Consider the following 14,284-nt stretch of genomic DNA (forward strand, 5'->3'; position numbering starts at 1 on the left):
TTTCTACCTGATCTTGACTTAATGTTGGAAGATGGAATCTATCAAGAAAATTGTCCATTTCATTTAGATTTTCAAATTTTGTGGCATATAGGCTTTTGTAGTATGACCTAATGATTGTTTGAATTTCCTCTGTGTCTGTAGTTATGTCACCCTTTTCATCTCTGATTTTGTTGATTTGGATAGATTCTCTCTGCTTTTTAGTTAGTTTGGCTAAGGGTTTGTCTATCTTGTTGATTTTCTCAAAGAACCAGCTTTTTGTTTCATTGATTCTTTGAATAGCTTTATTTGTTTCTAATTGATTGATTTCAGCCCTGAGCTTGATTATTTCCAGCCTTCTGCTCCTCTTGTGTGTATCTGCTTCTTTTTTTTCTAGGGTATTTCAGTTGGGCCATTAAGTTGTTTGTATGTGATGTTACGAATTTCTTCTTGCAGGCACTTAGTGCTATAAATTTTCCCCTGAGCACTGCTTTCAATGTGTCCCATAAATTTGGGTGTGTTGTGCCTTCATTTTCATTGAATTCTAGGAAGTCTTTAATTTCTTTCTTTATTTCTTCCTTAACCCAGATATCATTGAGTAACAGGTTGTTCAGTTTCCATGTGCGTGTAGGCTGTTTGTTATTTCTGTTGTTGTTGAGGTCCAGCTTAAGTCCATGGTGGTCTGATAGAATACAAGGGATTATTTCAATATTTTTGTATCTGTTGAGGCTTTCTTTATGACCAACTATATGGTCTATTTTGGAGAAGGTTCCATGTGGTGCTGAAAAGAAGGTATACTCTTTTGAGTTTGGATGAAAAGATCTATAGACGTCTATTAGGTCCATTTGATTTAGGGTCTCTGTAAGTGTTTTTATTTCCCTATTTGTTTTCTGTCTAGTTGATCTGTCCCTTGGTGAGAGTGGAATGTTGAAGTCTCCCACTATTAGGGTTTTAGGATCAATGTGTGATTTAAGCTTTAATATTGTTTCATTTACGAATGTAGGTGCTCTTGTATTTGGGGCATAGATATTCAAAATTGTGATGTCCTCTTGGTGGATTTTTCCTTTGATGAGAATATAGTGGCCGTCCTTATCTTTTTTGATTAACTTGGGTTGAAAGTCTATTTTATTAGATATTAGGATGGCTACTCCCGCTTGTTTTCTGGAACCATTTGCTTGAAAGACAGTTTTCCAGCCCTTTACTCTGAGGTAGTGTTTATCTTTGTTGCATAGGTGTGTTTCTTGGATGCAACAAAATGATAGATCCTGTTTCCGCAACCATTCTGTTAGTCTGTGTCTTTTAATTGGGGAGTTGAGTCCGTTGATGTTGATAGAAACTAGTGACCAACAATTGTTACTTACTTTAGATGTGGGGTTGTTGGTGTCACTGAGTTTCATTGCTTGTCTTCTTTTTTTTTTTGTGTGTGTGTGTGTGTGTATGTGTAGTTATCTATTTCCTCTGTTTCCTTTGATGTAGTTGTTTTCTTTGGTTTGGAGTTTCCCTTCTAGTAACCTCTGTAGACCTGGGTTACTATGTAGATATTGTTTAAATTTGGTTTTGTCTTGGAATATTTTGAATTCTCCGTCTATGTTGATTGAAAGTTTTGCTGGGTATAGTAGTCTGGGTTGGAATCTGTGGTCCCTTAAGGACTGTATGATTTCTGTCCAGGCCCTTCTGGCTTTCATAGTTTCTGTTGAGAAATCTGGTGTGATTCTGATAGGTCTACCTTCATATGTTACTTGGCCTTTTTCCCTTGCTGCTTTTAGAATTTTTTCTTTGTTCTGTAGGTTCAGTGTTTTGACTATGATGTGACGTGAAGAATTTCTTTTCTGGTCTAGTCTACTTGGTGTTCTGTAGGCCTCTTGTATGTTTATGGCCATCTCCTTCTTTAAGTTGGGAAAGTTTTCTTCTATAATTTTCTTTAAAATATTTTCCGGACCTTTGAGCCTGATGTCTTCTTTTTCTTCTACTCCTATTATTCTTAAGTTTTGTCTTTTCATGGTGTCCTTGATTTATTGGATGTTTTGTGTTTTGACCTTTTCTGATTTTATTTTTTCTTTGAGAGATGTGTCAATTTCCGCAAGTGTATCTTCGGCTCGTGAGATTCTTTCTTCCATCTCTTGTATTCTGTTGGTGATGCTTACCTTTGTAGTGCCTGATCTTTTCTCTATGTTCTCCAGCTCCTGGTTTTTCTCTATTTGTGTTTTCTTTATTGATTCTAATTCTGTTTTCATGTCTTTTACCATTTCCTTCATCTGATTGAATGTGGACTCCTGCTTTTCAATGATAGCTTCTATTTTTTTGTCCATTTCCTCTCTATGTATCACTAATTGTGCCTCTACTTCTTTGGGTATAATTGCCTGTATTTCTATGAGAGCTTTGTTTATTTCTTCCTTATTTGCCTTCATTTGTGTGGACATTTCTTTGAGAGCTTTGTGCATTTCTTCTCTGTTTGCCTCAATTTTCGTGGTCATTTCTCGAGAGCACGATTTGTTTCCTCTTGGTTAGTCTCGATTTCTTTGGTTATTTCTCTGAGGGCTTTGTTCATTTCATCTCTATGGGCCTCTAATAGCTGGAGAAACATAGTTTTGAGGTCGTTTTCTTGTATATCTAGTGAATTGAAGTGTCCATTGTTTTGTGGGGTTGCCGGTGAGGTCATTATGTTCTGATTTTTGTTGGGAGTGTTCTTACGTCTGCCTCTAGCCATCTGGTTATTTATAATCATCACTGATTGTTCCTCGAGATTGTAGTTTGGGCTATGATCCTCTCTTTCTGTTTTCTGGACTGTTTTTTCAGGAAGATGAGAGAGGTTCACTGCTTTGGGAGTGTGCACTGTGTTTTCAGTTTTGCCTAAGTAAAGAATGTGACGCTGGCACTATTCGCGTGTGCTTTTAGAGGGCGCAGTGTGCATGCTCGGATTCTCTGACTATTGCAGTGGCCTGCAAGCCACTATTATGCAGTTCTGTCTGAGATCCAGGGATTGTTTGCCTGGATTACCCTGGTGGACCTGCAAGGCAGAGGCTTCAATGTTGGGGTCATTATCCCAAGAATCCCTCTGATGCCCACACTAGGAGTGTGGGTGGCAGGGATCTCATCTGGTTGCTTCTGTGGAGAGGCCCTGGGTCTGGGGCAATCTCTCCCTAGAAGGCTCACTCACTCTCTTGTAGGATCAGTTGGAATGCAGAGGGGTTCCCCTTGCTCACTACTCTCTGTTTTGGTCCTGCTGCGGAAGTTCAAGTTACTTTTTGATTCATTCTCACAGCTTTATTTTTTCATTTTGATTAATTTTAAACTGTACTTTTCTAGTCATTGCAATTGAAATGTTCTTTCCTAAAGTTGTGGTTCATTCTTTCTTCTATGTAGGCACCTTAGCTGATATTTCAGAAGTCATTTTTTTCCAGCGATTAAGCTAGCAATGTGTCCTCCTTTACACCAAAACTTTTAGTGAAGTAGCACTTAGTAGTTATTTTAAATATTTAAATAATAAGTGTTAAAAATAGTCTCAAATATTTTAATCACTTTCAGTACTGGTTATATGATTTTTCACTTCACTTACAGTGGCACAAACTACGATTAAGTTCTACAAATAAATTTTATGACTTTTATTTATTTATTTATTTATTATTTATTAATAGTTACATTTTATTAATTTTGTATCCCAGCTATATCCTGCTCCCTCACTTCCTCCCAATCTCTCCCTCTGGATCTATTTTCATTTTTCTGCATGTAGACATCCAGTTGGACCAGCACCATTTGTTGAAGATGCTGTCTTTTTTCCATTGAATGGTTTTGGCTTCTTTCTCAAAAATCAAGTATTCATAAGTGTGTGGGTTTATTTTGGGGTCTTGTTTTTGGTTCCAAGATTATTCTTTTAGTTTCTATGCCAATACCATGCAGTTTTTATTACTATTGCTCTGTAGTACAGCTTGAGATTAGGGATGGAGATACCTCCAGATGATCTGTTGTTGTACAGGATCGTTTTGGAGATTCTGGGTTTTTTGTTTGTTTGTTTGTTTGTTTGTTTCTCCATATAAAGCTGAAAATCTTTCTTTCAAGGTCTGTAAAGAACTGCGTTGTTATTTTGATGGGAATGCGCTGAATGCTTTTGGCAGGATGGCTATTTTCACAATGTTAAACCTACTAATCCATGAGCACGGGAGATCTTTCCATCTTCTGATACCTTCTTCAATTTCTTTCTTCAGAGACTTAAGATTTTTTTCAAACAGGTCTTTCACTTGTTTGGTTAGAGTCACCCCAAAGTATTGTATGTTATTAGTGACTATTGTGAAGGATGTTGTTTCCCTGATATCTTTCTTGGCCCTTTTGTCTTTGGTATTCAGGAGGGCTTCTGATTTTTTTGAGTTGATTTTGTATCCTGCCACTTTGCTGAAGGTTTTTATCAGCTGAAGGAGTTCTCTGGTTGAATTTTTGGTGTCGCTCATGTATACTATCATATCATCTGCGAATAGTGACACTTTGACCTCTTCCTTTTCCGATTTGTATCCCCTTGATCTCCTTTAGTTGTTTTAATGCTCTAGCTAGGACTTCAAGTACTATTGTGAAGAGATATGGAGAGAGTGGACAGCCTTGTCTTGTCCCTGATTTCAGTGGGATTGATTTAAATTTCTCTCCATTGAGTTTGATGTTGGCTATAGGCTTGCTGTATATCACCTTTAGTATGTTTAGGTATGTGCCTTGTATCCTTAATCTCTCCAAGACTTCAAACATGAATGGGTGTTGGACTTTGTCAAATGCTTTTTCAGCATCTAAGGAGATAATCATGTGGTTTTTCTCCTTTAGTTTGTTTATGTGGTGGATTACATTGATGGATTTCCGTATGTTGAACCACCCTTGCATGCCTGGAAGGGAGACTGTTGATGACTGCTTCTATTTCCTTGAGGGATATAGGACTATTCAATCCTTCTACCTGATCTTGACTTAATTTTGGTAGATGGAATCTACCTAGAAAATTGTCCATTTCTTTTAGATTTTCGAAGTTTGTGGCATATAGGCTTTTGTAGTACGACCTAATGATTGTTTGGATTTCCTCGGTGTCTGTAGTTATGTCCCCCTTTTCATTTTTTATTTTGCTGATTTGGATAGTTTCTGTCTGCCTTTTAGTTAGTTAGGCTAAAGGTTTGTCTATCTTGTTGATTTTCTCAAAGAACCAGCTCTTGGTTTCATTGATTCTTTGAATAGTTTTATTTGTTTCTAATTGATTGATTTCAGCTCAAAGTTTGATTATTTCCAGCTGTCTATTCCTCTTGGGTGTATTTGCTTCTTTTTTTCCCCTAACGCTTTCAATTGTGCCAATAAATTGCTTGTATGAGATATTACAAATATCTTCTGAAGGCAATTAGTGCTATGAATTTTCCTCTGAGCACTGCTTTCATTGTGTCCCATAAATTAGGTTATGTTGTACCTTCATTTTCATTGAATTCTAGGAAGTCATTAATTTCTTTATTTCTTCCTTAAACCAGCTGTCATTGAACAGCAAGTTGTTCAGTCTCCATGTGCTTGTAGGCTTTTTTTCTAATTCCATTGTTGTTGAGGTCCAACTTTAGTCCATGGTGGTCAGATAGAATACAGGGGATTATTTCAATCTTCTTGTATCTGTTGAGGCTTCCTTTGTGACCAACTATATGGTCTATTTTGGAGAAGGTTCCATGAGGTGCTGAAAAGAAGGTATACTCTTTTGAGTTTGGTTGGAAAGTTCTGTAAACATCTATTATTCCATTTGCTTTAGGACCTCTGTAAGAGCCTTTATTACTTTATTAGGCTTCTGTCTAGATGATCTGTCTCTTGGTGAAAGTGGGGTGTTGAAGTCTCCCATGATTAAGGTGTTGGGATCGATGTGTGATTTGAATTTTAATAATCTTTGCTTTATGAATGTAGGCGCTCTTGTATTTGGGGCATAGATGTTCAGAATTGTGTTGTCCTTTTAGGGGATTTTTCCTTTGATGAGAATGTAGTGCCCCTCCACATCTTTTTTGATTAATTTTGGTTGAAAGTCTATTTTATTAGATATTAGGATAGCGACCCCAGATTGTTTTCTGGGTCCATTTAATTGAAAGACATTTTTCTAGCCCTTTACTATTAGGTACTGTTTGTCTTTGTTGCAGTGGTGATTTTCTTGGATGCAGCAGAATGTTGGATCTTGTATCCACCATCATTCTGTTAGTCTGTGTCTTTTTATTGGAGAGTTGAGTCCACTGATGTTGATAGATAAAAGTGACCAATGAACGTTAGTTCCTTTTATACTGGAGTCGGTGGTCTTACTGTGTTCCATTGCTTGTTTTCTTTCAATTTTTGTTGGGATATTATCTGTGTGCTAGGTTTTCTTGGGTGAGGTTGTTTTCATTGGACTGGAGTTTTCCTTGTAGTATCTTCTGTAGGGCTGTTTTGTTGTGTAGATATTGCATAAATTTAGTTTTATCATGGAATGTTTTGATTTCTCCATCTATGTTGATTGAAAGCTTTGCTGGGTATAGTAGTCTGGGTTGTCATCTGTGTTCTCTTAGAGTCTGCATTACACCTGCCCAAGCTCTTCTGGCTTTCATAGTTTCTGATGAGAAGTCCGGTGTGATTCTGATAGGTCTACCTTCATATGTTACTTGGCCTTTTTCTCTTGCTGCTTTTAATATCTTTTCTTTGTTCTGTAGATTTAGTCTTTGACTATGATGTGACGTGATGTGTTTCTTTTCTGGTGTAGTCTATTTGGTGTTCTGTAGGCCTTTTGTATATTTATGGACATCTCTTTCTTTAGGTTGGGAAAAATTTCTTCTATGATTTTCTTGAAAATATTTTCTGGACTTTGGAGCCTGGAGTCTTCTTCTTCATCAATTCCTATTATTCTTAGATTTCGTCTTTGCATGGCATCCTTGATTTCTTGGATATTTTGTGTTTGGGACTTTTCTGATTTTACTTTTTCTTTAAGAGAAGTATCAATTTCTGCGAGTGTATTTTCTGCCCCCGAGAGTCTCTCTTCCATCTCTTGTATTCTGTTGGTAATGCTTACCTTTGTGGTTCCTGATCTTTTCTCTAAGTTCTCCAGCTCCAGGGTTTTCTCATTTTGTGTTTTCTTTATTGATTCTAATTCTGTTTTCATGCCTTGCACCATTTCCTTCATCTGTTTGAATGTGGATTCCTGTCCCTCCACGATGGTTTCTATTTTTGTTGTTGTTGTTCATTTCTTCTCTATTTGCTACTAATTGTATCTCTACCTGTGAGTCTACTTGTTTGGCCATATTTGCCTATGTTTCTTTAAGAATTTTGTCCATTTCCTCTTTTTTTGCCTTCAATTGACTGACCAAATCTTTGTTAGATTTGTTCATTTCATCTCTGTCTGAATTTGCATGGCTATTGCTCTAAGAGAATTGTTTGTTTCCTCTTTATGAGCCTCAAATAATTGGGTAAGCATAGCTTTAAAGTCATTTTTTTTTCCTGTGCTTCTGATGAATTGGAGTATCCATCAATTTTAGGGGTTGCTGGTGAAGTCATGATGTCCTGATTTATTTTGAATGTGTTCTTTCGCCTATCTCTGGCCATTGGTTTATCTGAAACGTTCCCTGTTTGTTTCTGGATTCTGCAGTTCAGACTGGTACTGTCACTGGCATCTGGAGAGTTCTTCAGGAAGCTGAGAGAGGTCCCGTGGCCTCACCGTGTGTGTTGGTGCACTATCTGTACCTGTGGGAGAAAAGTATGCGGGTGCAGAAAGGCAAATGCAGGCTTGCACATACGCGCATGTTTGTGTGTGTGGAAGTATGTCTAGAGGACAGAGTGATAGAGAATATTGAACCCTTGAGTGTGTGGGAGGAGCTCTGCCTTGCAGGCTTCTAGGTGGTTATTTGTGCATGCACTGTATATTTAGCAGGCGCTGGTGATGGTCGCTGTGCAATTTCCGGCATTAACTGCCTTAACTCCTCAGTTGGACCCACAGAGCAGGGGCTTCAATGTCCCAAGTGACCCTGTTTCCCACAGTGAGTATGTGGGTGAGAGGGGTACAATGCCTGGCTTCTATTTTAGAAGGGCCCTGGATCTGGGGTTCTGTAGACACTCAAGGGTGCACTCACTCTCAAGCACATCACATCGACAGGGTTTGGGGTATCTGGGCTCTCTGCTCTCTGGTTTGGCCCTGCTTGGTCTGCAGGAGGACTAATACGCTCTGCCAGGTCAGTGCTGCTGCAACCGCCAGGTTAGGAAGTCCAGCTGCAACTGGAAGCTGGGTTGCCAGTCCAGATGCCTTCTGGGAAGTCCTGGGGGCCCTCCACTGTGCTCTCCAAGCCTGGGAGGCCCAGCGCCTGGTGTGCCTAGCTTGTATGTCAGGTCTGATGGGCTTTGGTAGGAATATAGTGTATTATCTGTCACTGAGGGTTTAGGTGGGCCATTCAGTCAGCGGCTGAGAGACCCTGTGGGGCCAGTATGGCGGTCAGCAGACCAGGGACCCTGTGAGGATGGTGTCGCGGGTCTGGGACTCCAGTACCAGTACCGCTGGCAGTTCCCGCTAAGGAGCTAGGGACTCTGTCTTAGCTGCTGCAGACCCCAGGCCGTGAGCTCTGAGCTGAGAATCGGTGAGTCCGCTGTGCTGAGGAGGAGGGAGGTCCGAGAGAGGGGAGTGCCAGGAGATCAAAGGATTGTTTCTCTCCTTCCTCAAACAAGTCCATAGGTGACCCTAGACCAAAGTTCCCACCTCGTGATGTTCCCTGTCGTTTAGAAAGCCTCTCCGTCATTTCCCTGGCTTCAGAAGTCCTTCCACTCACCCACTCAGGCATTCAGCGCTTCCACAGTTCAGAAACTGTGGTCTCCATCTTGACCCTGCCCCCCATTTTGTGACTTTTAAATACAGTGTATTTGCTAAATATTTGACCTAATATTTTCATTGTAAAATTTTATTTTGACTCCTATTGCATGAAGTGATAATATTTTTGTTAGACTACTATTGATCTCTAGGTACATTTAAAATTCATATTTCTCACTAATAATGAATAATCCAGAAAAGATAATTAACTAGAAAAATTAAAAGAATATGTAAAAGATAAAAAATTTGCAGCAAAAACTATCATCACCAACAGCTGCAACAAAATAGGATTACATTGACATTGACATCCAAAGCCCAATGTGTTTTCTACATGTTGACTTTTAAAACACTGGCAGAAAAACAAAAAACAAAACAAAACTTTTTTTCTTAAGTTAGTAAAAAGAAAACATTTATACATGTTCTATTGGTATATATAAAAATTATCAAAACATTTAAAGATATTTTCATTCTTCTTTAATTTGATATTTGTATCAATTCTTTGATATTTTCATGCAGTATATTTTGTTCATATTTACCCCTCTTCCCCCAAGCTGTTACCAGATCAAACCCCAATTCCCCAACCTGTCCCAACTTCTTATACTCTCTTTTGTTTTGGTGATCCAATAAATTCCGGTTGTGCTTCCTATAAGCTCATGGGTGGGGTTCATCCACTAGATTAAGTTTAACCTTACAGGGGTTATTCCTTTAAAGGAAATGGATTCTCCTTCCCCCATAAAATAGCAAGTGTCAATAGCTCATTGGGAGATCTGTTGAGACCTTCCTTCATCCTTGCTAGCATGTTGTCTGGACTGATTTTGATCCAGCTTTTCCCAAGCTACAATAGCTACTGTGAGTTCATAAATGCAGTGGTCTTTTGTTCTAAAGGACACTGTTTCACTTTGCTTTGCCCTGACCTCATTCCCTTGTAATCTTTCTTTCTACTCTCTCCCGATGATCCCTAACTCTTGAGGTAGGAATGATATAGTTGTTTCACTTTGGCAGAGCGCTCCATCATCACTTGTTCTATGCCCACTGACCAGTTGTGACTTTCTGAATTAACCTGCATCCACTACACAGAAGACTGTGATCTACACTTAACTTTAGTTATGGAGTTAGAAATTTAGAGGCCACTTTGGTGTTGCTTTCACTTAGCAAAATAATAACAATTAATCTACCCCTAGAACCTATCAGCTACCAACCATAGTTTGTTGAGCAGAAGTACTGCACCACAAATGCATTTCATCCTGTCCAATGAGTTTGTTTTTGTTGTTGTTGCTGTTGTTTTGCAGTTTTGGGTTTTGGTTTTTGGAGACAGGATTTTCTCTGTGTAGCCTTGGCTGTACTAGATTTACTTTGTAAACCAAGCTGGCCTTGAACTCACAGAGATCAGGCTGCATGCACCACCACCCAGCAGTTTTGCTTGTTTGTTTGTTTCCAGGAATCCCTACACCAATTTCCAAAAGGCTGTAGAGGTTTACACTCCCACCAAAAATGTGAAAGATTCCCCCTACCCTCAGCAGCACTTGTCACAATTAATTTTCTTCATCTTAGCCATTCTGGCTGTGATATGCCAAAATCTCAAAGAAGGTTTAATTTGCTTTTCCTTAAAAGCTAAGGGTAATCAACACTATTGTAAAAGTTTTGTAGACATTTTGTTTTTTCTTGTGAGAGGTCTTCACGACTTCCATGGCCTACTTTTTAATTTCGTTGTGTTCTTAGTTTAGTGTTCTGAGCTGCTTTTGTGTTCTAGACACAAATCTACTGTTAGATATATAGCATATGTTTTGGGTTTTGTTTTCCTATTCTGTAGGCTGCCTCTTCAATTGATTAGCAGTTTCCTTTGTAACACAGAAGCATTTCTGTATTGTATTCATAAGGTCCCACTGGTCCATTGTTGGTCCTGTTTCCTGGGTGACCAGAGTCCTATTATAGCCTGAGCCTATAGCCTAAAATGTATTTTCTACTATTTTTTTTCTGTTTTAGTTTAAGGTCTAACATTGAGGTTTTCATGCATTTCAAATCAGCTTGTGTAGAGGGTGAGAGAGAGTGGTCAAGTTTCATTCTTCTGCGTGTAGGTATCAAATTTTCCTAAGAACTGTTATTTTAAATGCTTTAATCCTATGTGCTTTGTTTGTTTGATTTGGTTTCTTTGTCAAAAATCAAGTGTAGGTAGGTACATCAACTAATATCTGGGTCCTCAAATCTGCATCAATCACACCCCCCCCCCTTTTATGCCAAGGTTATGCTGCTTTTACAATTCTGGTTTTGTAGTACCCTGAAATCAGGACTGGCAATTCTTCAAAGAGTGTTTTTAGTGCTTAGGATTACATTGGCTAACCAGGAATGACATTGTTTTATGAAGCAACTTTCATCATCATTTCAAGATATGTAGGTAAAAAATACAATCCCTAAAATATAGCATTTGCCTAAATTTGTTTGGGTCATAACTAATATTGTTTGCCTAAATTTTGGAATGTGAAAGTTACTGACACAAAAGTGTACCATTAAAATTTACTTCTTAAACTTTTATATGCTTTCAACTATTCACAGAATCCCTTTTTATTTAACAACATGGGAGATAATTTGAAATTAAAGAAAACACTAATACTCAGACTCTAAGAGCAGTTACGAGCAAAACAAGAATATTCCAATGAGATCATGAAAACAAACTGTCAAACTATCAGCAAATAGATTTCTTACTAATAGGAAACAATTCTGACTCTGACAGAAATAATAATGGCTGTTTATTGCTGTGATTTTTTTTCCTTTTTTTTAGGGAGATGCATCAACAAAGCCTGGGTATGTGATGGAGATGTTGACTGTGAGGATCAATCTGATGAAGAAGACTGTGACAGTTTCTTGTGTGGTCCACCCAAGTACCCTTGTGCTAATGACACCTCCATGTGCCTGCAGCCAGAGAAACTCTGCAATGGGAGGAGGGACTGTCCAGATGGGTCAGATGAAGGCGATCTTTGTGGTATTGCTTGTTCTGTCCCATATACTTCTTTCCAGACATTAGCACCATTTAGTCTATTATCATCTACTTATTACCATAACACTCAGTCATTCTATTTATTACCTTCAAATGAGACATTTGCCCTGAAGTTTTTATACAGTTTTTAGGCACTGAAAGGCTTTATTAAATGTAGTAGATGTGATCGAGACTTTCTGAAAACAACAGCAACCACAACAACAAAACTAGACTATGTGTTTACCAGTTACGGAGCTCGGCAAATATTACATTTCTAGATCCTGACTACTATTTCATAGCTGAGTCACTGAGAACAGGGAAGTCTTCTCACTGCTGAGTATGAGACTCCTCATTGTGCAGATTTTGATGAGTCTTCAGGTCTTCCAAGAGAAACTGTGTTTTTGTTTTACACAGGAATAGGAGAACCTAGATAGTGAGACAAAGTATTACCTGAGTTGCTATGATGCTGTCTCTGTTTTGAAGTCCTTATCTAATAATTTCCCTTCCTATGATTATCTAGTTAAAATAATCAATTTAACAGACTTTAGAAAGCATTGGAATTGCCATCTCACAATGCCAAATGATACATATGAAAGAAAATACATAGATGTGTTACAACTTGAGGAGCTCAAATATGTATCAAGTAGAGAACTGAGATATGTTTGCTACACAATGCTGAAGGAGGCATGGGGAAAGTCTGAACAATGGTGAAAACAACATGGAACCCCCTGGAGCTTGTAAGATAATGACCTGGAACAGATAACTGACATGGTTGATTGACAGAGTTTGTTTCTTCTAACATAAGTTACAGATGTCATCAGAAATTCTTAGTGCTAAGACAGAAGTTTTATATGAAATAAAGTAAAAATATTGTAAAAAGTTATTTTTCACCTGCTGGGCATAACGACATTTCTTTACTGTAATTCTCCTGAAAAAGAATGTCAATTGAACTAAAATGTGGCAACAACTTCAAAATGGTTACTGTCATCCAATGATTAGGAGTTTTCCTTCCACACTAGCACCTAGCATGAATGAAATTCTTAAGGAAAAAAAATAGTTAATTGAATTATGCACCCTTTCTTATTATTGCAACTGTTTTGATGATGACATTTGGTATGGAAAAGAGGTGAATAGTACAGAAAACCTTAAAATGTAGGAATCTTTTATGAATGCCTTGCATTTCAGCCCATTTTTCCAAGAAATAAACCTATAGAGGTAGTCGAGATATTTAGGTTATACATAAAAACATTACTACAATTTGCTAATTATTACACAGTAGTCCTTTTAGCTCTTTCCTAATGAGCACAATTAGACCAGTTTTAAGATTTAATCTTTAATTTTGCTTGATTTTTGTTGTTGATGATGTTATCTTTATTTTGTTTGGCTTTAAGACACAGGCTTAATGTGCTGACCTGGCTAGCCTCAAACTCACTGTGTAATCAGGTTGGCCTCATATTCAAAAAGATCTATCTTCTCCAGCTGCCTTCGAGCAGCGACTAGAGGCATGCATACCCAGCTCAAAACAATGTTTTTTGCTGCAAAGAAATAGAGAGAAGCTCCTGGCCTTGCCGCTATCCATCTTTGTCCCTTTCAGGAATAGTAGGAAACTGTGTAGAAAGGGAAGACCAGGGAACTGTAGAGATCCTTAGGGGAGTACAGAAAAAAACAGAGTATGACGAACTGTAAAAACAAGAATCTACTATCTTAGTCACGAGCATGCATGACATTCTGAAATTTTCCTACATTGATAATGCTGGTCCAAACTTTGGAACTTTCATCTTTCTTTTAAACTTTAATTTTATTCATTAGATATCTTTAATGTCGAATCAACATCAGACTGATAAGCATAATTAGATATATCCTATGTCTTTCTAGAACCTAAACCTTTGTGATTAAACAAACAAACAAAAAAGAATAACAAAGGCATGTATCTAAAGTGAAAATACAAGTAGTATGAAGGAAGCACTTTCTTTCGTTATGAACTATGTGTATTATTCTAAGGGTGAATAATGGTTGCTCATTACTTAAGCCAAAATACCAGTATAAATTTTTCTGTGTATTATTTGTTATATTTCTATGATCTCATTGAATTAATCATAACAACTAATATATAGGACACAAGGTAAAAATAAAACTCATTTTCACTGTAATTACATATGAATATATATGTATTTATTTATAAGCATTAAATACTCAGGTAATCAATGTCTTTCTTTGAAAGGCATCTACAACTAATTTTGTACAGCTTCTAAAAGGTTGAGGGTAATTTTCTCAGTTTTAATGAAAGTACAGTACTGAACACAATTTATATCAGTGGGTTAACCCAATCTGTACTGAACACAATTTTCTTCTGTGGTTTAGCCCAAGCTCTCTTCTAAATTTAGTAGAAATGAAAACTTGTATTCCCAATTCTTATCGTTTAGAAATAAATGGAATTACTGCATCATTTCCAGCAATATTTATAGTCTAGTGACTGTGGGGGATTGTCTGATACTGGGTCACAAAATCCCTGACTCTAATTCCAGACTTACAGGATTCAA

At 37.7% G+C, this 14,284-nt stretch overlaps 1 protein-coding gene across 1 annotated transcript in view; it reads left to right on the top strand.

Moving 5' to 3' along the window:
• Lrp1b (LDL receptor related protein 1B) overlaps positions 1–14,284 on the top strand; it is a 2,073,786-nt gene that overhangs the window by 1,342,819 nt on the left and 716,683 nt on the right. Inside the window, exon 21 of the mRNA XM_055599725.1 lies at positions 11,550–11,750. Within this exon, the coding sequence (XP_055455700.1) occupies positions 11,550–11,750 (201 nt within the window). The remainder of the gene's footprint in view (positions 1–11,549; positions 11,751–14,284) is intronic.

This window comes from Psammomys obesus, unplaced genomic scaffold, assembly GCF_907164565.1.
Source record: "Psammomys obesus unplaced genomic scaffold, mPsaObe1.curated_primary_1811, whole genome shotgun sequence".
NCBI lineage: Eukaryota > Metazoa > Chordata > Mammalia > Rodentia > Muridae > Psammomys > Psammomys obesus.